At 44.5% G+C, this 24,286-nt stretch overlaps 1 protein-coding gene and 1 long non-coding RNA gene across 4 annotated transcripts in view; both read right to left on the bottom strand.

The window, feature by feature from the left end:
- Positions 1–205: 205 nt before the first annotated feature.
- LOC125353134 lies at positions 206–8,162 on the bottom strand. The gene is made up of 3 exons (XR_007211273.1): positions 8,152–8,162; positions 5,220–5,223; positions 206–342 (listed from the first exon to the last, which is right to left on the bottom strand). It is a non-coding gene; the product is annotated as an uncharacterized LOC125353134 (long non-coding RNA).
- A 132-nt stretch (positions 8,163–8,294) lies between these two features.
- The window catches only part of Osbpl10 (oxysterol binding protein like 10), a 254,445-nt gene continuing 238,453 nt past the window's right edge, over positions 8,295–24,286 (bottom strand). For 2 of the 3 annotated variants that reach the window (XM_048348609.1, XM_048348608.1), the window contains 4 exons: positions 15,208–15,394; positions 12,822–13,004; positions 11,120–11,273; positions 8,295–9,566 (listed from right to left, as the gene is read on the bottom strand). In XM_048348609.1, the coding sequence (XP_048204566.1) occupies positions 9,522–9,566; positions 11,120–11,273; positions 12,822–13,004; positions 15,208–15,394 (569 nt within the window). In that variant the 3' untranslated portion in view covers positions 8,295–9,521. Of the gene's footprint in view, positions 9,567–11,119; positions 11,274–12,821; positions 13,005–15,207; positions 15,395–24,286 lie in introns of those variants that run through there. The other variant, XM_048348610.1, reaches the window with a different exon arrangement.

A 24,286-nucleotide genomic window follows, 5' to 3' on the forward strand; every position in this document is an offset into this window, starting at 1 on the left:
TTAAGAGCCTGCACATTTTCATATCTTCTGTTATCTGATACTGTTTTTGGATACTCTTATCTTAAAAAATTTTTGTCCATTGATTTTATATATTGAAATTGTATTCAACTACTTTATTCAGTCTGTTTATTTCAAGATAATGTTATGAATATATATGGTCATGAGCTTTATTTTTTCCTTTAATAATGATCTTGTATTTAATTTTCTTGCTAAAAGGCACCGTTTCCTGTCTCAGTTCTCACAAGGAAGGCTTTGCTTCACTGTTTAGTATATTTTCTGTTCCTTTTTTGAAATAGCTTTGATCAATTTAAAACATTGTTTTTCCACTTTTCCATTTTTAATCTCAAGATTTTTTTTCCTTGCTTTTTCTCCTTGATTTATTAGTATAGTGAATTGCAGACTGTATTTGCCAGTGTTAAACTAAATGTGTATTCCTGGAATAACAATAAGTAGAAATCATTGATGAAACCATTCAGGCCTTCATATAAAGAAAGAATTGAGGTGTCCCTACCTCTGTTTTCATTTTGGTAAAAAATTAGTGGTTAACTTTTCTTCTTACATTTCTACCTTTGCTGCTTCATTGACAGTTTTTTAATCAACATTTACTTTTTTTAAAAAACAAAAGAACAGATCCTGACTTATTTCTACAGTATTTCTTTCGTCTATCAGTAATAATCTGTGCTATTTGTGTGCAACATTTTTTAACCTGGTTTATTCATGACTTCTTCTGAATGTATGAATTAAAGTATCCAAGGATACTTGTTTAAACTCCATTTTCAGAGATTTTAATTTTTTGAATTATGGTTAAATACTCTGATTTAATTCTTTCAAGTTGCAACTTGCTTTGTGGCCTAACATCTCATCAGTTTATATATATTATATATAGACTAGTGCTTTTACTGTATTCTGGCAATGTTATATCTCAGGGATATATGGATATATATTGGGGTCGAGTACTTTACCTGGCAAGCTTGAGTTCAAGCCCTGAGTTTGGTCTGGGAAAACGGGGAGACGACAGAAAAGGGAAAGGAAAGGGAATGGTAATTGGCATAAACCCTTTTAAACATTAATTATAAAGTATATATCATGTTTTTGAGAACAGTGTATTCATTTGGCCATTGGGCAGGTTTTCTATGTAACCATGTTTGACAAGGATGTGTTAAAGTTGAATACTTTTATAGATTTGTTGATTTCTCCATGAATTGTAATTTTTTAAAATTCTATATTATTGAGTACCCATTTGGAACTTACTGGCAAATTGAAAATATTAGTTTTATGGAATTATCAGGTTTTATTTTCAATAATACTATGTTTAAATAAGTATACACAGCTTTCATATGGTGTTTGCATATCTGTCATTCATAACCTTTGAATTTTTGATCAGCTTTGTGACTTGGTTTTCATCAGTTTTTCTTTTAAGTTCAATGATACTCTTCTGATACTAATTAACATAACTAGACTTTGCTTTTTATAATTGTCTCTTTTGGATCTTTATTCTGTTAAATACTAGAATTGATAAAAACAGCTCAATGGGTCTTGTTTCAATTGCAGTTTTCTTTCTGGTGGTTGTTGTGGTCTTTGTGCACTAAACTGTATGGTATTTACTTTAATGTCAGATACCCAGGCAAACTAACAAACCAGAACTATCTTAATGTACTTTAAGTAATGGATATTCTATACAAAGCTAGTATCCCGTCCTTTTTCCCAGGCTGAAATTACCTAAGGAGCTCATTTAAGCAGATCCTACTCCTATAAAGTTACTAAAAATTACTATTCAGCTGCTCTCCTTCCCAAAGGAAAATTACCCTTATTATTAGACATCAGAATTTCCATCCTTTCCTTTATTCTGGTTGGTGATTCTATTTTCATGCTGTATGTCTAAAGAGTATATTATTAACACTTTTCTATTTCTCTTTAGCTGGGGAATTGATCTAAATTAGTCTACTAATATCAGAAGTAGAATATTAGAAACAATTTTCCTTTGTATACAAGAACATATATACCACTTACATCTCCAGTGTCTTACTGTCTAATCATTAGACATCATGAATCCTTATTTTGTGCTTTCCAAAGATAGAAAATAAGGAGTTTTCCTGGCTTTGAGAATCTTAGAACCAGCCTGCAGGTATTTTCAGGTGGTCTGCCTTTCTGAAATTAGCCATGCTGAACATGAGTCTAAGGAAACTGAAAACATAAGATCATATGACAATAACTGTTCTCTTGTAATCTCAATATGTTGTGCTATTCAATCTCAATGAATCATGTATTCCTCCTTTGGCAAAATAAAATTAATGTGGACCAGAGGATGAGACCTATTTCCTAGAATAAAATATAGCCCTCTAAGTAAGTAAAATACTACATTAACAATCATAGTAAAGAATGAGTACTTGTCAGGCTTTACTTCCTTTCCATCATGGAAGATTAAAAGGTTTACATATAGGTCTGTACTGTATTTTGTTACATGTGTGATATTCTCTTGTCACTTGATCCAACACCATTTGCTTAAAAGATTATATCTTCTTATAATTAACTGGTACATATGTAGAAAACTGAACTGGATTGGTTTATTTCTGTATTCTCTGGGCTATGTATCGTATGTGGCCTTAAATTAATATAGTACACCACCCTGTGACTCTTGAACTCATTACTACAGCTACAAGATATCTTGGAGACGGGGATATGTTGGTTATCTAACATGTCACTGTCAACTAATATCCACAATATATAAAGAACTCTTACAAGATACAGAATTGATTTTTATTATAGCACTTCAGAGAAAATCAAAATGCCAAGCAAATATATGAATGAACATATTACCCATAGGATCAACTAAAGTACTGGGAAGAGTGTACAAAAAATGAACCATACATTTCTGATCGTTTCAACTTAAAATCACTTGGAAAACTGACATTAGTGCAACTGAAGGTATATATACCCTTATTCTAGCAATTCTTCTGCCACACAGGGAAAACAATGTTCCTTTTAAAGGAACAGCATAATGTCAACAATTGGAACTAAGGAACCAGATAAAAGGCATGTAGCATGTGCTTTCACTTAGGCTGAAAACAGACAAAACTAGAATATGTGCTTTGGGTTGTATACATAGGACTAAAATGAGGAAGAAAATGTCTATAGGGTTAGATTGTGCTCAGGTTTGGAAAGGCAGAGGAAATGACTGGTTGAGAATGGGCAGTGATAATGTGTAACTTTGCATTGGTTTGTTGGGTTACATGGGTCTGCTTTTAAATTCATTTTACTGACTTTTTGATACTTCTTGGGCTGTGCTGTATTCTAAGGAAAAAGGAGGAATGAGAGAGCTGGAGACTGCCTAGGATACAGGGCTCTCTCTTTGTCCCTTAGGATTTGGAACAAGGAAACCCTATTGCAGAGGTCTGTCTGGGAAAGTGCTAAGCACTGCTCAGGAAAACTTGGAGTCACTACAGACCCAGAGACCTGGCAGACTAATTAGAGGTAAAAGAATATGGCATTAAACCCATAAAGGGTCTTGAGAATAACATGCAGCCATACTCTGGGGGAAATACATTTAAAAGTAGCTGTGGACCTGGGAAATCCTAAAAGGCTCAAAGCCCAGGCAGGACTCCAGCCAAGTGCTCTGGGCTAGCACCAAGGATTAGCGGACCCCTCATTAGTGAAGATCTTCCTGGCATGGAGCCAATGAACAATACTAACAGGTTGCTTTTTTCACGTACCCACTTTTTTTGTTTTTGTTTTTTTGCCAGTCCTGGGGCTTGAACTCAGGGCCTGAGCACTGCCCCTGGCTTCTTTTTGCTCAAGGCTAGCACTACCACTTGAGCTACAGCACAACTTCTAGCCTTTTCTGTTTATGTGGTGCCACATTCCCAGCCCCCTTATTTTTTTGTTTTTTGAGAGGTTGAATCAGGAGTCCTCATTAGAAAGCCGGTGACTTCACAGGCCTGCTTTTAAAGATCACCAAGAAATAGCCATTTAGATGAAGAAAATGTCCCTCGAAATGAACATCAGATGTACAAGATCTAATAGAATTTTATGCTCAAGAAACAGGAAACTGAGGGGCACCAAAGAGAGATAGAAATTTAAAAGGACTAGGATGACTCAGGCAGACCAAACTAAAAGGAGTTTCAGAAAACAGAAGTTTCCAGAAAACAAGGTAAATCTCTTGAGTCCAAGAAATGGATTAAACTCCAAGTAAAGTATCTACACTAGACAAACAGCAAAAGAGAAAGATGACTTGCCAATAAGATGAGGGGGTTTCCCAGCAGAAATATTAAAGGTCTGAAGGTAGTGGTGTGATATATTTAAAAGCACGCATGGGAAAAATGCCTTAACCACATGTGTATCAAAAGGTAGAGATTGAGACATCCTTGGGTAAAAGATTTGGCAGAGTTGATTGCTACAGACCTCAAAGACCCTCCCCTATCCTAAAAGTTTTGGAAAAAGTAAATACCTGCAAATAGAACTAGTAATTTGGGTTCATTACTAGTCTTATAGCATTTAAAAGAAAAAGTCCAAAGTGTAAATCTCAAAATTAACACTATAAGTGTATTAAACAGCTATAAGGAGCAAGCTTTTGTATACATTTTGTAAATTTAAGACTATTACAACTAAGATGTATAATCTTATCACAGAAAATAGGTATACCATGTCAATAAAGTTTATCACTACAAAAGACAAATAGCACCTTATATAAAGGCTGTAATATAAAGACGATTTTTCTTTCATGAGTAATTTTATAAATGGATAGTTCCCCAAAAGTGTAGAATAGAAATTTTAAGATGTACATATTGTCTGCAAGATATACTACTTGTAAGAGTGATTCAAGAGTGATTTCCCCCCCCACCCTGAACGTCCATAGATTTTCATTCTAAGATTCCTATTGGGGATTCCTGTAAAACACCATACTGTTTCCTAAATAGACATACCTGCAATCATCTAACTTACAAATTAGGCACAGCAAGAAGTTCTCAAGGATAGGAATTATATCAATTTACCAAAACACAAAGATGATACAAATGAGGCCTCAAATCAGTACAATCAAACAAGTAAAACAAGGAAAAATGGGAGATGCACAAGTGAGAGGGGTGCTTTGTGCACAGTGGTGTAGCATCAGGCTACTAAATAAATGTTGAATACAAGCACTGTTGATGGGAGCTAAGAGGTAGGCAGCAGATAGCCTGAGCAATAGTTTGGCTTGCATCTCAGGTAGAACCCTAATATTTCACCATGCTACTCAGAACAGTATACATCTGAAGCTATGGACTTATTTCTAGAATTTTCCATTAAGTTTCAGACTGCTGTGGGTAGTGGGGTGGAGTACTGTATGTTATAGGACATGGTTATTGTTACACCAGAGCCTCTGAAATATATCAAGCAAACTGTTAGAATTAAAGGGACAAATTAGCCTTGGAATAGTTAAAACTATGCCCCACTTTCAATAGCAAGTCAAAAACCAGACAGGATCAATAAGGAAACTACCCAACAAGCAAACCTATTTATCTCACATTACATGAAATTCAGTGCAATAGCACTAGAAGTAGAGAAAAAATATATAAGATCACAAGTTGGAGACTATTGACATTTAAAATTTTTCAATCAAAGCAAGCTACAGTGTCTATAACTCGTTTTAAATGACCTCAAGTCACAACCTGATTACAACTTTAGAGATCAGGCAGAAGTAAACAACAAAGTTACAAAATGATTAAAAATTTCAAAAACAATAGCAGACCTTAATTTAGGTAAACAGGATTATTATGAGTTCAATGTGAGCAAGATACAACCTCTCCCCCCCCCCCCCCGACTCCCGCCAACTATCTCCCAACAGATGAACAGATTCCTAGAAATACAGCCAGCCAAGAAGGGATTTTTAAAAAAAAAATAGGAAATGCGGGCAGTTCTGTAATTAGTAACAAGATTGAATCAGTAATTTAAAAGCAACAAAAAACGCACAGAACAGATGGCCTCATGGATAAATTGTGCCAAAAACTTAAAAAGGAGCTATCACAGATTCTTTCAGAAATATTCCTGATTCAATCTATGATGCCACGGGCAAAAAAAAAAAACACAAAAAAAAGACACTCCAATAAGAAAACATAAGTATCCAGTGTCAGCACAGGCTCAAAAATCCTTAACCAAACACTGGCAAAGCAAATTCTACAGCAAATTTCAAGCATTTCAGACCAAGGAGGACTTTTAAGAGTTAAAGAATGCAACATTCAGAACATTGACACAAAGGGTAAAGCCGCAGTATGAAAGACTAAAATCTAGATGAGAAACCCATAGCAAGAGAAAGGCCAAAGCTTTTCTGCTCAGATCAGGAACAAGACAGAGGTACCTGATTCTACGTTCTCCAACATTCTATCCAGGGCATTTGGCCCAGAACTAGAAAGAAAATGTGTCTAAGCTGTAAGTAAAACAAACCCATAATCTTATAACAAAATGTTTACATATAAAGTCAATTCATATAAAACAGTTGGATTTGAGACCAACAATAATCCACACACTGAAAATAATATTTGCAGTAGTATCAAAACATACTTGAGAATAAACAAGGTGGGGACAGTTTATATGCCAAAGACTACCAAACATTGCAAAAAGACATTCAAGACGGAAAATAACAGGAAAAATACCCTTCTGTCCAAGGATGGAGAGAATGTTACAACACTGCCCAAACCAATATACAGATTAGAATCCCTTTCAAAATTCTTTAGCACAATTCTCCATCCTAAAACTTCAATGGGCTCTCAAGGGCCTCTAAATTACCAATCTTGTTAAAAAGAAGAAAAAAAAAAGGTCTCGGGGCTGGGGATATAGCCTAGTGGCAAGAGTGCCTGCCTCGGATACACGAGGCCCTAGGTTCGATTCCCCAGCACCACATATACAGATTGCAAAAGTCTCAGAAAAAATAATTTCAGAATAAAGACATTCAACAAAAATGATTTGTTCTTACATGAGAAAAGGACTTGAAGAGACATTTTCCCAGGAAGATATACAAATGTCAAAAACACAAGATGCTAAGCTTCACCGGTACAGAAATGCAAATCAACGCTACAATTAAATAGCATATTCAAATTTCAAAAGTAAGTATTGCGTATGTGGAGAAATTGGAATCTGCTTTCCTGGTAGAATTGCCAAATGATGCAACCAGCTGCTGTGAGAAACAATGGCAGTTCTTCAAAACTCGCAGAAGTTTCACGTGCTTGGCAGTTCCACCTCTGGGTAAGGAACTGGAAGATAGGGGACGAGGAACTTCAGCAAATGTTTATCCCCATGAGTCAGCAAATGAGCCTTTGAAAAGGAGGATAATACACAACAACATGGAGGGACTGAACATATGCTTAATGTGTGAGCTCACATGAGGTACCCAGAGCAGTCAAAATCCTAAGGGACATGGAGAATTATTCTTCAATAAGAGTTTTAGTTTAAGATGTATACATTCTGGAGGTGGATGGTTGCATAAGAATGCAAATGTATTAATGCTAAAAAGTTAAACTGGAAAATTTACATATATATTTTACCATAATAAATTAAAACAAGTCAACAAAAGAAAAGTGATTAAAAGCACTCATAACATGAAATGGAAACAAAAATTGGCTTCAATAAACTGATTCGGTATGATTCCATTTGTACCATGTGCCCAAACAGCCAAAACCAATGATTCTGCTTATACATATACATTATATACAGTGGAACCCAGGCAAATGATAATCGGCTAGTTATTGCATGAGAGAACAGAGAAAGCCAAGTGTGGGGATGGTGGTTTTAAAGGCACCATAAACTTTGGTCCTATTATTGCAGCAGTGGACACATGGCTATGCAATTCATCTTTTGTGCTCTATATGTTTTATACAGATCTAGTATTTGATATTTCACAATTTCCAGAAAGCAAATGATACCCACCATCCTACAAAAGCAAGGCTTAGTGTTCTATTTCCCAGGTGCTTCATGTTTTGTAGCAAGATAGGAAAATCTAAAAGCACCACCGAAATTCCTTTGTCTTCTCATTGAAGATTCCCACCACCCCAACAGCATCTGTCCAGAGAAAGGAAATATTTTCAAACACTTTCTTCACTGAGATGTTTTAGGACTAGTAACTTCCTTCAATAAGTCCTCTCACAGAAAAACTCACTGAACTCACAATGAACCTGTCAAAAAAACCATAGGTTTTGCCATGGAGGTTTTCAAATTGTATTGAAAACAGTTTGCTGTAGATGGGACAGTTACACTGATATCTAGTATCTAATCAAGAAACCTGAGCTCATTCAACATGGACCCATGAATCCTTGCAAATAAAAAACACATACACAGAAGGGTGTAATATTTAATTGAAATATATTTGTCTAATATCTACAAAGAGTGAACAAGTGGTCTTAAGAAAGCAGACAAAGGCACAAAATTAGTATAACTACAGAGAAGCATTCATGCTACTGGATTTTTGTAAGTGTCACTGGAGTGGCACAGTAAAAACTAAGCATTAAGCAAAAGCCATTTCTTTTGTCCTTTTTGCTTCGGTCATGTCTGACCTTATTTGGAGCAGCCGAGGACTGAGGCTGAGGGATGGACACTCAGGCAGGGTGTATGAGGGGTTTTTTTTAATCACAGTGGCTTTCTTGCAGAGTTTGAATCAAACCAGAGAGGTAAGAAAAAAATTGAAATCCACAATAAGTCATTTTCTTTCCCCAAATAAGACACAAGGATAAGGTGGTGGTTTGTGCATGTTTGTATATGCATGCATGTATTTAACTTCTAAAGCCCTTTTTGTTTTTCATCATGAAAGTAGTGAAGTCTCCATATGATTTGTTTTCTGCAGTAATGGAAGCAGCATCTAACGAATGTATGACTCACACTGGGTGAGCATGACTGTCAGAGGATGGGAGGACAACTCCCCAGGGCCTCATGGGCTTCAGGGGTACATTGCTACATCCGGGGAGGCTCGGGCAGCCATCTTCAACTGCTTCCTCTCCACCCCACTCCCCCCAATCCACAGAGCCACTTCCCTTTCCTGGGCGTTGATCAACAACAGAGGTAACCACAACAGTTAAAGATGACAACCACCTACCAGGAATGAGCCACTTGGTCCTAGAGGGAAATGAATTGGACCATGGCTCACTCAACCTTCATTGTGACAAGAATCAAGTGAGAACATCTTTATAAGTGCAAAATGTTTTGTTAGTGTTTTTTTGTTTGGCAAGGAGAAAAATAGAAAAACAACCCTCATTGATTAAAAAAGGAGCTCATAGATTACCCATTAAACCTTGGTGAGTGCAATATTCACATGTGTAATGACCCTTGAGATGTGTGTCCACTCTGTTGTGTGTGAACACGTAGACATGTCCCAAGTGGCTCTCACATACATTCAGTCCTCCAGCAGAGTCTGTAGGTGCATTTTTCACAGTATACAATTTTGCTGTTCCCATTTCTCCCAGTGCTAACGAGGTCACAGTGAATGCCATCAGAACCGCAGGACTGTACCACTTTAATTTCTACAAAAACAGGGTTGTGTAGGAAAGCAGCACACTGCCACTTCATCAGTGTGCCTTCCAGAGGGGGTTGAGGTAAACCCAGCCATCGCCCTGAAAAAAAAAGACAAAGTATTACCTGGAGATCTCACAGCAGGGAACAGGGAAGATGGGCCCCAGCCCAGACCATGGTGCAAGCCCAGCTCAGGAAGCTGACTTACCAGGCTGGGCTGATGGGCTTGCCACCCATCCTCAGCCTGGCTGCCTTCAGAGCCTGGGGATCTTCTAGCTTACTCTTTCAGGAGAAAATAATAAAAGGGGACTTGGTGATTTACATCAGGAAGATTGCTTGGCCCAACAGCCCTTGGAGACAGTGGGATCAGAGAGAGGAAGTGGTGGCTGGATGAATGGACAGGTAAAAGAAAAGGCCAGGGTATGCCTCCTATGTTGAATCTACGCAAGCCAGCACCTTTCTAGCCCACAGCCAGGAGAGGGGGCTCCCAGCACAACTCCAGCAGGGCTCAGCGGATCAACACAATGCGCTGGAGACCTGGGGTTAAAGCAGAGGTAGTAGTGCTCAAGTACTAGGTGGTAACCACCATTATTCCTGCCTGCAACACTTCTGTAATGAATATTCTAGCTGTTTATGAAATCCCAGAGGAAGAACAAAGTAGTTTTTTGTTATTTCATAAACAACTTTCCAGAGACTGAGGAAAATAAATAGCTGCCCTGGAGAACAAGGGCCTGCCTCATGGAAGGATTCCCAAAGCCTGACCTCACCTGGGCAAGGCTCCCACACAATCCCCATGCATAGCCCTTAAACTAGGCAGGCTTTCTCTAAGCAGCTTTCCTGTCTGAACCAGGGGCAAATCTGGAAAGATTGACTATGCCTCAGTTCCTGACTCAGCAGGACAGCAGGCTTCTAGCCCACCCCAGTTCACTTTGCTGCTAGCTTTATGCAGAGATTACAGACCTGAGCTAAAGACCCGCAGAAACATTCTAATTAGCTATTGGTATTCACTCCTTGACATTATGCATATAGCAGATTGCTCAGGGGAGAAAAAAAATCCAGATTCCTAGCTCTTTATGAGGGATCTGTGGCCTGGCAGGAAGAGGCATGATATCCCTCTGCCCCCAGCAGACTAAAGCACGTGGGAAAGTCACCAGGCTCTTCCGACAGGGCTCCTATGTTCCTTCCTGCGCTGTCCCGGTAAGGCCTCCCAGTGACTTCCCGGCCGGATGCAAGGAGCGGCACGGGTCGTGCGGCCCACTGGTCCTGAAGAGCGTGGGGACTTCCCTCAGCTCTGGCACCACTTGCCCAGAGGGCGACAGCACTTGACACAGGATTGTGGTCAGCCCCAATGCGGCCGGCATGAAGCCCCAGGCGGCACCAGGCCTGCCAGGCGGCCGCCCTCGATACACTTGCAGATTTGTCCTAACAGTAGTTATGGAGCGGCCTCCTCGCCCAGACGCGTTCTCGGGTCTTTAGCCTCCTTTCCCAGGCAGGTGGCAGGGTGTGTCCGAGTTCACACACCAACAAGAGTTCCAGAAAGGCCGGCAGCCTGGGCCAGCGCTGGCACCAGAGCCACTGCCTGTGCCCAGGACCTCCCTGTCCGCTCTCCCCATCCATCCCTGGCCGGGCCAGCGCGGCCCACAGGGCGCAGTACCTCCTGGGCGAAGTACCGGGGCTGCCAGGGCACGCGCAGGCTCTCCCGCTTCCGCTCCTCCGCCCGCTGCTTCTCCTCCAGCCGCCGCTTCTGCTCCGTGGCTGCCTCGATGTCTCCCAGTCGAAGGTTTCGGGTCACCTCCTGCCAGAGGTTCCTGGGGATACAGAGGAGGGGAACCATCAGCGGAGCCACCAGTGGGGCAGAGCTCGGCCCACAGCCTTCCTTGGGGGTCGGGGCTTGAGCAGAGGCTACTAGCAGGGCAGTGCTGGACGGTCATGTGGACCGTCCACTTGTAAGCACATTTGCAATCAGCTCCCCTAACCCCACACCCAACAGCTCCACGCTCCACTATCGTCTGCATCTGACAGAAGTGAATCACAGGGCAAACTGAACTGACTTCCCAAAGTCCAGCTGGTAGATAAGAACAACGCCAGCGTTCCCAATAGGAATCCCACAACTGAAGAAGAGGCAAAGATGGCTGGAGTGTGCACCTGTGTGTGTGCACATCTGTGTGTATCTGTATGTGTGTCTACGTATGTATCGGTGTATCTGTGTATCACTCTGCATATGTTCCTGTGTGTCTGTGTGAATGCCTGCCTGTGTGAGTGTGTGCATGTGTGCTGTCACTATCCCTTCACACACCCTGGCAGAGGTGGCCTATGCCGGCTTCTCCCACACAGGTAGAGCAGGGTGGCCATGCAGGTGCTTCCAACCTGCACTGCACCAGAAGCTGTAACGGCACAGCCTCAGGACCTCCAGGGCTGCAGCTCCCTGCTCCCCAGGCTCTGTCATTACACTCTTGTCTAGGCTGGCATGGTGCAGCAGGAAGCCCTGACTGCAACCTCATCAGGTGGAGGAAGGGCAGTGTGGCAGCCTGGGACAGTGAGAAACACCCTCCGAGGAAGGTCAATGCCAAGGTCACACTCCAGCTCCCATTCCTCCCAGCCCCACTGATTCCCACTCAACAAATAACAGGGAGTGTGACACTCTGGCCCCCAAAGCAACAAGAACTTTGGGAACTGGGATGGGAAGCCAGATGTGACAGGGCTGGAGTCATGGTTCAAATGTCTAGAAAATGTGAGGCTTTGAGTTTAAACCACAGAATCATACACACCCCCAAAAAGAAAAGAAACAAAAGGTAGCCAGGTCTGAGTCCACACAGCCTTTCACTGTTTCTACTATGCTAGCGCCTCATGTAAGAGGAAAGCCTCTAGCAACAGATGAGTGTAAAGAAAATGTCATCTATATACACAGGGATCAAAAAGGCATGGAATCCTGCCATTTGCAGTCACATGGGTGGAGATGGAGGACATTGTATTAATAGAAACAAACCAAACACAGAAGCACAAACACTGTGGAAGATAAAAAAGAAAAAGTGAACTTGGAGTGTATGGCTCATGTGGTAGAGGGTGGCTCAAGAAGCAGGGGGTGTGGTTCAAGTGGTAGACGTGTAGCTCAAATGGTAGAGGCATGGCTCAAGCAGCAGGGGTGTGACTCAAGATAGAGACCTGCCTAACAAGAATAAACCACTGGACAGCTACAATGTCTAAAGCCAAGGGACAGTCAGGGGAAACTGAGGCACTACCAGGGACAGAACACAGGTCCTGGTCCACTTGTGTCAACTGTGCTACTGAAGCTTCCCCATGTCCCTCAGTCAGACGCTACTGGTGCCAAGCCCTGGGGCCACACGGGCGGCTCCCACCTGGACTCCATGGGCCCCTGCTTCTCCAGGGGCCTTATCTTCTTTGGGTACACAGGAAGGGCCGTTGTGTCAACAACTTTGGTCTCCCCGTTGCTGTAGGTGAACTCCAGGGTGCCATTCCACTCCCCATGAGCCTTACACACAATGGTGTTGGTGGGGCCATGCTTCACCTCTGCCGTGACCCTGAAGAAACACAAGCCAAAGGGAAAAATTCACAACAGGGCCGTTGGGGCTAGAGGGGTCCCAGGGGTGTGGGGAGGAGGGATCCAAACACTAGGTCTTAAAATATGAGCTAGTATCACTGACCCAGAAAAAAGATGGGAAAAGTGGCTCACTTTGAACGACATACAGATTAAACACAGCAATGCAGCAAGTTTAATCTTAGCTTTGAGACTCAAGCACCCAACAGGCACATGACACATCTCGGCAGGAAGTCAATCATGCAGCTCCATACAGAACTTCAAAACGGCTATATTTAACCACCAAAAGAGTGTCAGGTAAATTGGGTGCTGGGCTCACACCTGTAATCCTAGCTACTTAGGAGGTTGAGATCTGAGGATTGGAGTTCAAAGCCGGCCCCAGCAGGAAAGTTTGTGACACTAATTTCCAATGAATCACCCAAAAGCTGGAAGTGCACGTGTGACTCAAGAGATAGAGCCCCAGCCTTGAGCAAAAATAGCCAAGTTAGAGCTTAAGGTGCTGAGGTCAAGCTCCAGTATCAACACAAAGAAGAAGAAAAACAAAACTCATGTAGGGGTGGTATGAAGAGATTTTGGATCTTTAAGCAAGCTCAAGTTCAAAAGTGGGCCATGCTCCCAGCACCACCATAGGTCCTGAGCAAGGGCTGAGCTCTGCCCCCTTAGTACCTGCTACCAACTCACAGCTGTGGCTGCAGGATAAATTCCAGAGTCTCCTTAAAGAGCCCTAATAATTGAAAGACAGGACATTTGAGGGAGACCTCAAATAGTGTAATTCCTTAAAAAGGCAAAATCAAAGTTCAGCAAAATGAAACAAGGAAGGGGTGGACAGGGTTAAAGGGAACAGGGTAGACAAATAAAGGAGAGAGGAGAGGGAAATGCAGTCAAGAATCCAATGAATATCCTGAAAAATTAAGAAGGGTGAGGAGGGGCTGGGAATATGGCCTAGTGGTAGAGTGCTTGCCTAGTATGCTTGAAGCCCTGGGTTTGGTGCCTCAGTACAACATATACAGAAAAAGCCAGAAGTGGCGCTGTGGCTCAAGTGGCAGAGTGCTAGCCTTGAGCAAAAGAAGTTCAGGGTCAGTGCCTAGGCCCTGAGTTCAAGCCCCAGGACTGGCAAAAAAAAAAGTAGGGGGGATGAGGAAGGGGATGGGTGGGGGAGGGATGGGTGAGAATGAGAATGTTGAAAGGGATGATACTGATCAAGACATTGTATTCATAAACTGCTTTATTAAATGGCAACTCCTTTGTACAACTACTTAAATAATAAAATATAAAAACAAAAACTTTGTAAAAATACAAGTTAAAAGAAAACCCTTGCCTGAGCGTCCCTGGGTCTCTGCTTCTGGTGTGAGCAATGGCCCGCCTCCCTTTCTGATGTTCTCTGTGTGGTCCGCAGCTCAGCTGGGCAAGAGCCACTCTCAGCAGCCCAGGGGTGCAGCCTGGCACAGAGGCCACCAGGGGCGCCGGTGACAGCAGGCACTCACAAGGAAACTCACATTTGCACACCTCTGCCAATTCCAATGGTATTTCATCCACCAACATAGTACCCACGACCAGACCAGCTCTTGGGAAGCTGTGTACGCATAAAATGCACTGGAGCGCCTCCCACAGGAGCTTCTCCTCCCACGGAAGACCTGCTTCCCCAGCCCCTAAGCAAAGAAGCAGCTTGTCAGTGGCACAAAGCAGGAAGTGGCTATGACTGCAGAAGGCTGGGGTGTGTATGTAGGGGGGGCGGTGAGTGTAACAAGACAAAGTGCCTTTTATTATCTGGGTGTTTTCAAACACACAGCCAGAAACTCCCCCAGAATCCTGCCCTATGATTCGGGAAAGGAGTGTCTAGAATTTCTAAGCAAGAACTGCCACTTTGTCTTAATTTACAATTCACTCCTCTGCTGGAACTCAATCTTTTTTGTTTGTCAGTCATGGACTTGAACTCAGGGCCTGGGCACTGTCTGCTCAAGGCTAGCACTCTACCACTTTGAGCCACAGCACCACTTCTGGCTTTCTGCTGATGAATAGGAAATACGAGTCTCATGGACTTTCCCACCCTGGCTTTGAACCACAATCCTCAGCTTTCAGCCTCCCACGGGCACCTGGCTGGAACTCAAGGAAAATGGGAAGACATTGCAATTGGACAAAATCACTGCCCCCCCCCCGCCCCGTGTATCCCCCTCCCCAGCTCCTACCTGTGGACCTTCCCCCCATAGAAGGGCTTCGTGTGGAACGTCACCGTGGCTGAGTAGCCAGTCTTGGCACAGTTGATGCTGACCTTTCCCCCAAGCTCCACCCATGGGATGGTGAGGATGGACCGGGCGTAGGCGCTGGGCAGGGTGAAAACATACTCCTCTCCATATTCCAGAAGACTCAGCACACCTCCAGGGAAGAGAAGGAAAGTCAGACCGATGGAGGAGAGGACGTGTAAGACCCAAGGGGCTCCTGGGACCAATGCCTGCTGCCACCTTTGCCCCACTGGATGCCAGGCATGGGGCAGGAGCTGAGGGCACATGGTGAGCAGGTGTCGATGACGCAGCAGACAAACATGATTCCACCAGACCATCACTCCCCTCCTCCAGCCAGAAATATAATTTCATAAATATAAATGGCAGGCACAGACCTGCCCCTGGCTTTCAGAGGCACCAAACTGCCAAATGGCAGCTAAGGAAACCCTCAAATGCTGCTGACAGAAGATGCTAGTAACTGTAATCCTAGCTACTTACAAGGCTGAGATCTGAGGATTGAGTTTCAAAGCCAGGGAAGTCCAAGAGACTCCCATCTGCAATTAATCTCTAGAAAACCAGAAAGGAGCTGTGGTTCAAGTGGTAGAGCACTAGCCTTGAGCAAAAGAGCTCAGGGACAGTGTCTAAACCCTGAGTTCAAGCCCCACAGACTGACAAAAAATAAAAAATAGTTTAAACAAACAAACACAAAACCCCTTTAGCCAGGCACCAGTGGCTCACACCTATAATCCCAGCTACTCATAAGGCTGAGATCCGAGGATCTCATTTCAAAGCCAGCCTGGCACAGGAAAGTCCATGAGACTCATCTCCAATTAACCTCCAGAAAACCAGAAGTGGTGCTGTGGCTCAAAGTAGTAGAGCACCAGCCTTAAGTGAAAAGCTCAGAGACAGCACCAAGTCCCCGAGTTCATGCCGCACTGCTGACAAAACAGAAAAAAAAAAAAAAAACTGCTAGTAAGCTGAGTACTGGTGGCTCAAGCCTGTAATCCTACCAACTCAGGGAGCTGCCGTCTGGGGATCCGTTTCTCTGATCTCTAACCACCAAAAAGCTACAGTGGAGTTGTGGTTCAACAGCCTTAGGCAAAAACGTTTAGGGAGAGCAATCAGTGTCCAGGCCTTGAGTTCAAGCCTCAGTGCCAGCATACACACGCATGCACGCGCACAGGCACAGAAAAGAGAAAATTCCTGGGGCCAGATAAATGGATGGCAAGCCCCCACGAGGAAGTGAATCTGGAAGAGCCCTCACCCAGTACACATGCTCTGGGGACAAGGACCATAGCCTACAATGACCAGTGAGCCCCACAATGCCAAGAACTCCATTGGCGATGACTCAGTCTCTATGAGGAACATGCACACAGCTATCCACACAAACCCAAGAGTGCACAGATGTGCATCTGTTATATAAGCATCACCATAAATGAACCTATCAGAGCTCTCACCAAATGAAGGACCACTCAAACTCCACCCAACAGCCCACCAAGACCCAGCAGCCTTTCTAGTTTCTCCCAATAAAAGCAGGTAGCAGTGCGCCTTCAGGGCCATGGCCCTGCTGAGAGCACTTTCCTACTCCATCCTTCACTGTTACCTTCTCGTCCTTCTCATCTGAGACACAGGGAGACCCAGAACCAAGATCCTGAGGGGGGACCCCATTCCCGAGACCTTGCAGATGGTTAATCACTTTTCTCTACCATATTTCTTTCTCAATAAACTGTTACTTTCACTTCATCTCCCCCCCCCCACCTCCACTTGTATTGCTGTGGTCGTGGGGCTTGAACTCAAGGCCTTGAGCTTTTACGCTCAAGACTACTGTTATATTCCTGAGCCACAGTGCCACTTCCATATTTCTGGTGGTTAATTGGAGATAAGAGCCTCACAGATTTTCCTGCCCAGACTGGCTTCGAACCACAATCCTCAGATCTCAGCCTGCTAAGTCGCTAGAATTACAAGCATGGGCCACTGGCTCCCAGCTTCCCTCCATCTTTTGTCTTACCTACAGTCTTCCCTCGCCAGATGCAAAGGACTGAGGTAAAGTGCTGCACTCACTTGCCAGTGATACCACACCACCAAACACAAGGCTGCCTCTGGGCTTCCCAGGATTCCCTACTCCAGCCAGCTTGCAGTGGCTCCCCTGATTGAATCCTGAGAAGCCCAGGCACCTTATGCTCTTGCTCCAACTGTACTCCTCCCTCTACCCCTCACAGAGGCCAATGCATTTAGGAGGAGTGCTGCCATCCTGTGCATGTGCTGAGAGCACCAACACAGCACCATGCAGAGAGATGAGGTGGGCAGAGGTTTTATATCAATGCCCACTTTACGTCTGGCTTTCTCCAATTGAGTTGTTCTGAAAGGGCAGCTCAATGCAGGCAAAAAAAAAAAAATAGCAGACATGTGATCAATATTCAAGAACTGTTAGGAAAACCTAAGGAGAGACATTGTGAGCTGTGCTGAGAAGCAGAAGCAGGAGAAATCCAAAGCTGAGGCCAGCCTGGGCTACGGAGTGAGACGGAGGGAGCAAGGAGGTTAACCTTGGAAGGCTGAATCGTACAGCTGAGACATTCTTTTTTCTTTTTGTGTTGGTAACTGGGGCTTCACAGTCTTGCTCAGCTTTCTTATTCAGGTCTGGCACTTTACTATTTGAGCCCTGCCTCTAATCTGGATTTTTGCTGATTATTTGCCTGGCTTCCAACTGTGATCCTCAGATCTCAGCCTCCAGAGTAGTTAGGATTACAGGTGAAAGTCACTACCATCCAGCTGAGATTTTCGTTTCTTCTTTTCCCTTCTCATCCTTTTCTCTTCCCTTTTTCCCTTTCTCTCTCAAGACAAAGTCTTGAATGCACAACCTTCCTGCCTTAGCCTCCCAAATACTGGGATTCCAGGTGGCACCACCATGCCCGGCCTAAGAATAAGAGTCTTGACAACATTTTTGTGTGGAGAGAGATTTTTTTTTAAAGACATAGCTGAGGCCCTAGAGGATCACTCTACATCCCATGGGACTCACCAACACAGCCATCTGTACCTCAGCTTCCTCATCTGTGACACATGAAAAATGGTGCATGAACCTCATAGGACTGTGGGAAAGTTGGAGAAGGCAATTCTAAAACTCAGCCAGCAGTAGCCTGGCACAGTGCAGAAACACTCAAGGTTTCCAAGCTGAGTACCCCCTTCCCTGTGACGCAGTTACACAGCAATACCACTTGGCAATAAGGAGCAAGCCCCGAGTCTGGCAGTGAACCATGTGAAGATGGAGTTTTTTGGTTTTGTCAGTCATAGGGCTTGTACTCAGGGCCTGGGCGCTGTCCTTGAACTTTTCGGCACAAGGCTAGCACTCTATTACTTTGAGCCGCAGCTCCATTTCTGGTTTTTTGGTGGTTAATCGGAGATAAGCGTCTCACAGACTTTCTTGCCTAAGCTGGCTTTGAACTGTGATCCTCAGATCTTAGCCTCCTAAGTAGCTAGGATTACAGGCATGAACCACAGGCAAAGATTTTTTTAAACGTAATACTTTGTATTAGACACAATAGTCCCTCCATTCCTCACAGAAAGATCTCCTCCAAACCAAAGAGAAACATCCCGGCTGTCTTCAGCCATCAGTGAACCCCAGAGCTCAACTGAGTTGAAGGCAATGTAAAAAGCATATTTCTTCAGCACTTTCTGTAAACCCTTAGATGTGTGCTTATTCACTAAATCACCTGAAATTATACTTTTTTTCAAAGTTATATTAAAATAAACCTGTCCTCAGCTGGTAACTCACATCTGTAATCCTAGCTAGTCAGAAGGTTAAGATCCAGAGGCTGTTGCTCAAAGGCAGCCCAGGGAAGAAGTCAGGGAAACTCACCTATTAACCACCAAAAGGCCAGAAGTGGAGCTATGGCTCAAGTGGTAGAGCATTATCAGCCTTAAACAAAAAAGCTAAGCCATAGTCCCCAAGCCCCAAGTTCAGGCTTTAGTACAGATACACACAAAAATATTCTGTCCTTCATAACTGTGTCCAATCCAAGGGAAACCAAAATCTCCCAAGGAGGAAACATGGCACCCCGGAAGGTATGTGTGAAGGCATGTGGTCACCAAGGCCTTGTACCCTGAAGCTGCTACCCATGTGCCCAGGTCCGTGAATGCCAGAAACACCGAGCTGGGCTGTGTCAGGGAGAGGCCTGCTCAGTCTATCCAGAATCTTCTTTCAGATCTCTTCACAGCTAAGATGCTCTGCAGTTAGAAAAAGAAGCAGCAGTTTCACTTCTGCTCCAGGCAGCCACCCCTGGGGACCTAAAGACAGGGGGGATGGGGTATCTGTCATGGGGCTCCTCACCCTTGAGGAGACTGAAGCCTCATCCACAGAAGCAACTCCCAGGCTGCAAGCTGGCTGGGCACTGGCTGGTGATGTTCCTCCCAAGGCTGCTGAGATGGCAGCTGGGGGGAGGGAAGTGCCCTGGCTTCGGCACTGGGCCACAGTGTGCCACTGTCCTGCTATGGGCCTTCCCTGTCACAGCTGGGACTGCAATTTGGTAAATGCAAGGCCTAATGAGGCCCTTCAGATGCAGCCTGATAAAAGCCCCTGTGTGTAAAGATTCACACCAGGAGCTGGTGGCTCACACCTGTCATCTTAACTACTCAGGAGGCTCAAAGATGAGGATCTGGATTGAAGCCAGCCAGGGCAGGAAAGTGTGTGAAACTCATCTCTAATTGCCCTCCAAAAAACCGGAAGTAGAGCTGTGGCTCAAAGGGTAGAGTGCCAGCTTTGAGTGAAAAAACTAAGGGAAAGCATCTGATCCTAAGTTCAAGCCCTGGAAAGTTACAGTTGAAATACCATATATATACATATATATGCATATATGTACATGTACATATATATATACAAATGTATATGTATATACACATATATACCATATACACACACACATATATATACAAAAATGTATACATATATACATATATGAAATGGGAAACAAGCTTGTTGAGGGAGACTGGTCTGGGAAGGCAGAGAGGGGAGAATGACAGAGAAAGTGATACTCAAATGCAGACATAAACATGTTAACATGTTTATGTACCCCCTTGGTACAACTAATTGATGCTAATTTGAAAAATGCTACTTTAAATCCAACAGACAGACTTGTGGCCTCTACAGAGAATCTAAAGGAAGAAAAGTATCCTCCCCTGCACCCTACAGCAGCTTTACAGGAACCAGAGCTTAGCTCTTAAGTCTGGGAAGTCTCCTAGAGTCTTGCATGCAATGCAAGTGGCTCCTGAGGCTTCTGGTCAACTGGAGCGAAAGAGATGCAGCTACAGAAGGCCTGGCTGGGGCCCAAGGGCTCCACCCAGCCCAGGTCCATGAATGCCAGAAACACCAAGCTGGGCTGTGGTGGGGAGAGGCCTGCCTCAGTCTCTTCAGAATCTTCTTTCAGATCTCTTCACAGCTAAGATGCTCTGCAGATGGAAAAAGCAGCAGCAGTTTCACTTCTGCTCTGGGCAGCCACCCCTGGGGACCTAAAGATGGGGGGGGGGGGGTTCATGGGGCTCCTCACCCTTGAGCAGGATTAGGAGAATGAGCTTGGCATGTGCAGTGAACTGAGGGCCCAGCCCCTAGACTGTGGGTGTGGTGGGAGCCCAGGCTCTAGGATTTTTGTTTTTTGTCAGTGGTGAGGCTTGAACTCAAGGCCTGGACACTGTTCCTAAATTCTTTCACTCAAGGAGAGCCCTCTACCACTTTGAAGACCACTTCTGGCTTTCTGGTGGTTAACTGCAGTTAAAGAATGGAGGAACAGAAAACTCAGCACCTCCACAGTGCAGATCCAGAAGCAATAGGAGGTCACCAAATGCTTTGCTGGCCAGAAACAGGGTCTTGGACTAAAGTGGAAGCACTAGGACACAGCTATACATCTCCTCTTCCACTAGAGGGAGACAATACACACCCCCTTCTCCACTGTGGGGAAGGGGAGCTGCTTTGGCTACTTAATAACCAAAAAGCCAGAAATGACTCAGCTCAAGTGTTATCCTCAGGGACTGCACCTAGGCCCCAATGCACAAAAGGAAGAAGGGAGGGGAGAAGGGGGAGGAAGGAGGGAGGGAGGGAGGTGGATTTACAAATCTACCTTTATGGAAAGCTCCCAGATGTCCATCTAATAGCACCAGTCCCTTGCTTAGGATGGTCCTTAAAGCCTGGGAGATAGCTACTTCATGCTCCATTTCAAAAGCTCATTTTCTTTTCCATGCTCAATTAGCAGCAGCATTTTTGCTGAGTAGGGAACTTCCAGAAAGATTTGTGGAGATATGTTTTCTATATTCCAGAAAATGCACATGTGATCAAAAAATACTACCATCAAGCACTTCTGATGTATCAGATTTTAACTGTGTTCAACTGTGCAGAAAGGAGGGAGATAAGACATCTGTCTCTGCTTGTGCGAGCATGTGTTTGTGTGCATGCATGTGTGTGTTTGTGTGTGTACTTGGGCTTGAACTCAGGGCATCACCCACTTGGCTTTTTCATTCCACTGGTGCTCTACCACTTGAACCAAACTTCCACATCTGGCTTTTTGCTATTTTAAACTGGATGCAGATAAGAGTCTCCCAGATTTGCCCAGGCTGACTTCTAACCATGATCGTCAGAGCTCAGTGTCCTGAGTAGCTAGACTACAGGTGTGAACCACTGGTGCCCAGCTACTTGTCTACTACTGCCTTGCACTCTCCACTCCCACCTTCTGTCTGTTCCTCCCCAGCAGCCATTAGTACTGCTCAATCATGTCTGGGTAGGCAGGGGCTTTCATCTCACTTTGAGTAAAACAAGTCCACATCTTCCCAGAACCCCAGCATAGACTTTATCACCTGCGGCCTCCCCTCCTCTGCCTGTCCCTTTGCCACAGCCGCAGCGGCCCCCTATGGCTTGTACGCCCCCAGCCCCACCATCCAGCTTGTGGCCCTTGCACCTTCTGCTCTCTTTTGCCTGGAATATCCCTTCTTCAGGCTCCTTTTCTGCCCCCCACTTCCATTTAGCTTACTGCTCACCAAACTTCAAATCAAATCCTAGCCAGTCACTGGTGGCTCACACCTGTAATCCTAGCTACGCAGCAGGCTGAGACCTGAGGATCACAGTTCAAAGCCAGCCCAGGCAGGAAAGTCCATGGGACTCTTATCTTCGATTAACCCCTAGAAAATCAGAAGTAGAGCTGTGGCCCAAAGTAGTAGTGCGCTAGCCTTGAGCAAAGAGCTCAGGGACAGCACCCAGGCCCTGAGTTCAAACCCCCCACACACAAAAAAATCCTAGCTAATCAGAAGGCTGACATCTGAGGTTCATGATCTGAAGCCAGCTCAGGCAACAAAGTCCATAAGACTTTTATCTCCAGTTCACCAATAAAAAGCTGGGAGTGGAGGTATAACTCAAGTAGTAGAGCACTAGCACTGAGCTAGAAAAAGCTAACGACCAGCAGTGCCCAGATCCTAAATTCAGTACACTAGCATCCTTCCCCGCTTCTGCCACCCTGCACAACAGGCTTTCACTGGTTGGTGTGTTCGCACTGCCTCATCCTCTGAGCCCACCAGGCAGCAGGGACTGTGTGTGGCAAGGCTCTCCCATATCAAGGAGACACTGCTCAGATGAGTGGATACAGAACTACAAGGTCTTGTTACAGGTAAGGAGGCCTGCTGGAAGCAGGTGGGGTTCAAGGTAGGAACTGCCTTTGCCACCTTCTCTAGAAATAATCATCTTTCCTCTTCCAGGAAAGTAGTATGGGGAGAATCTGGAACAAGTAATAAAAATTTTTTTTAACTAGGGTCCTAGGTGCTGTCCCTGAGCGTTTTTGCTCAAGAGTGGTACTCTACTAAAGTCACAGCTCCACTTCTGGCCTTTTTTTTTTTTTTTTAAGAGGGGGTAGGTAATTAGAGACAAGTGTCTCATGGACTTTTTTTTGCTAGCATTGCACTACGATCCTCAGATGTCAGTCTCCTGAGTAGGTAGGATAACAGGCGTGAGCCACCAGTGCCCAGCCAAGTAATAAAATCAAACAGAATGCTAACAGTTACAGTATGAGGCAGGGCTTTGGCCACCAAAGAAAACATGAAGCTCCAGATAAGTCAAATCAAGATTAATGATGCTCCCATTTCCTATTATACATGATATCCCCTCCCACCCCCCAAAGAGGTCCTGTGTTATCTTAAGCTCTTAGTTCATGCCACTGCCTGGGCTGGGAGGCACTGGTGGGGACCTGCTTGTCATGTGACTTTGCCCCCAACAGTGCAGAACTGGAAACCATGACTGATGAACATGCCCCATCTCACACCTCCATGAGAACTGGCCTCAGAAGTCCTGGTTGTAAACTAAATCCTCAGGTCAGCCACCCCACTTTCTTGCTATCACCCCCATAGAGGGTGAGCCAGGACTCCTAATCTCCCCTTCCAGGAGTTGAGGCCTCAGGTGGGGCTCCCTAAACCACTCTCCCTGTGATACCATTCTGCCTTCCCCACAAGCCTAAAATCGGAGCCAATCCAACGTGGCTTTGCAGCAGGAGTCACATCCCCGGCAATGGTCCACAGGCCCTGCATGATCCAGGTCATCTTCTAACAGGTACTTAGAGGCTGCTTTTGAGAAAACAAAAAGCAAACAACCAAAAGCCACTGACTCCTCACTTGGGATTGCAGATATCCAAAGTGTAACTGCAAGTTTGACATCTTGGTCTCCATTTTCTATCTGTCCTTTGGCTCTGAGCCATTCGCTCCTGCAGTTACTTTGGAATCCAGAAAGATAGGATGGATGGAGAAACATACTGAGACCAGAGGTGATATCGCTCTGTCCCCAGTACCCCTCTTCAAATAGCAATGACTCTTAAGTAACAAGATCCTGCCTGCCTGACCATTCTTGAGACAATGACCACCTGTGTCCCTGGAATATACCTGTGAGCATGTTTGGATCATTATGCACACCTCTCTCCTCTTGCCCTCAGTCCGTACTCTATTTAAACCTAAAGCATATGTGAAGGGGAAAAGGAAAAGCTGTCTTGTCTCTTCCCAGTGCTAATTATATCTCCTTCTTCAATCCTTCACT

The sequence above is a fragment of the Perognathus longimembris genome, chromosome 6, assembly GCF_023159225.1.
Source record: "Perognathus longimembris pacificus isolate PPM17 chromosome 6, ASM2315922v1, whole genome shotgun sequence".
NCBI classification, from domain to species: domain Eukaryota; kingdom Metazoa; phylum Chordata; class Mammalia; order Rodentia; family Heteromyidae; genus Perognathus; species Perognathus longimembris.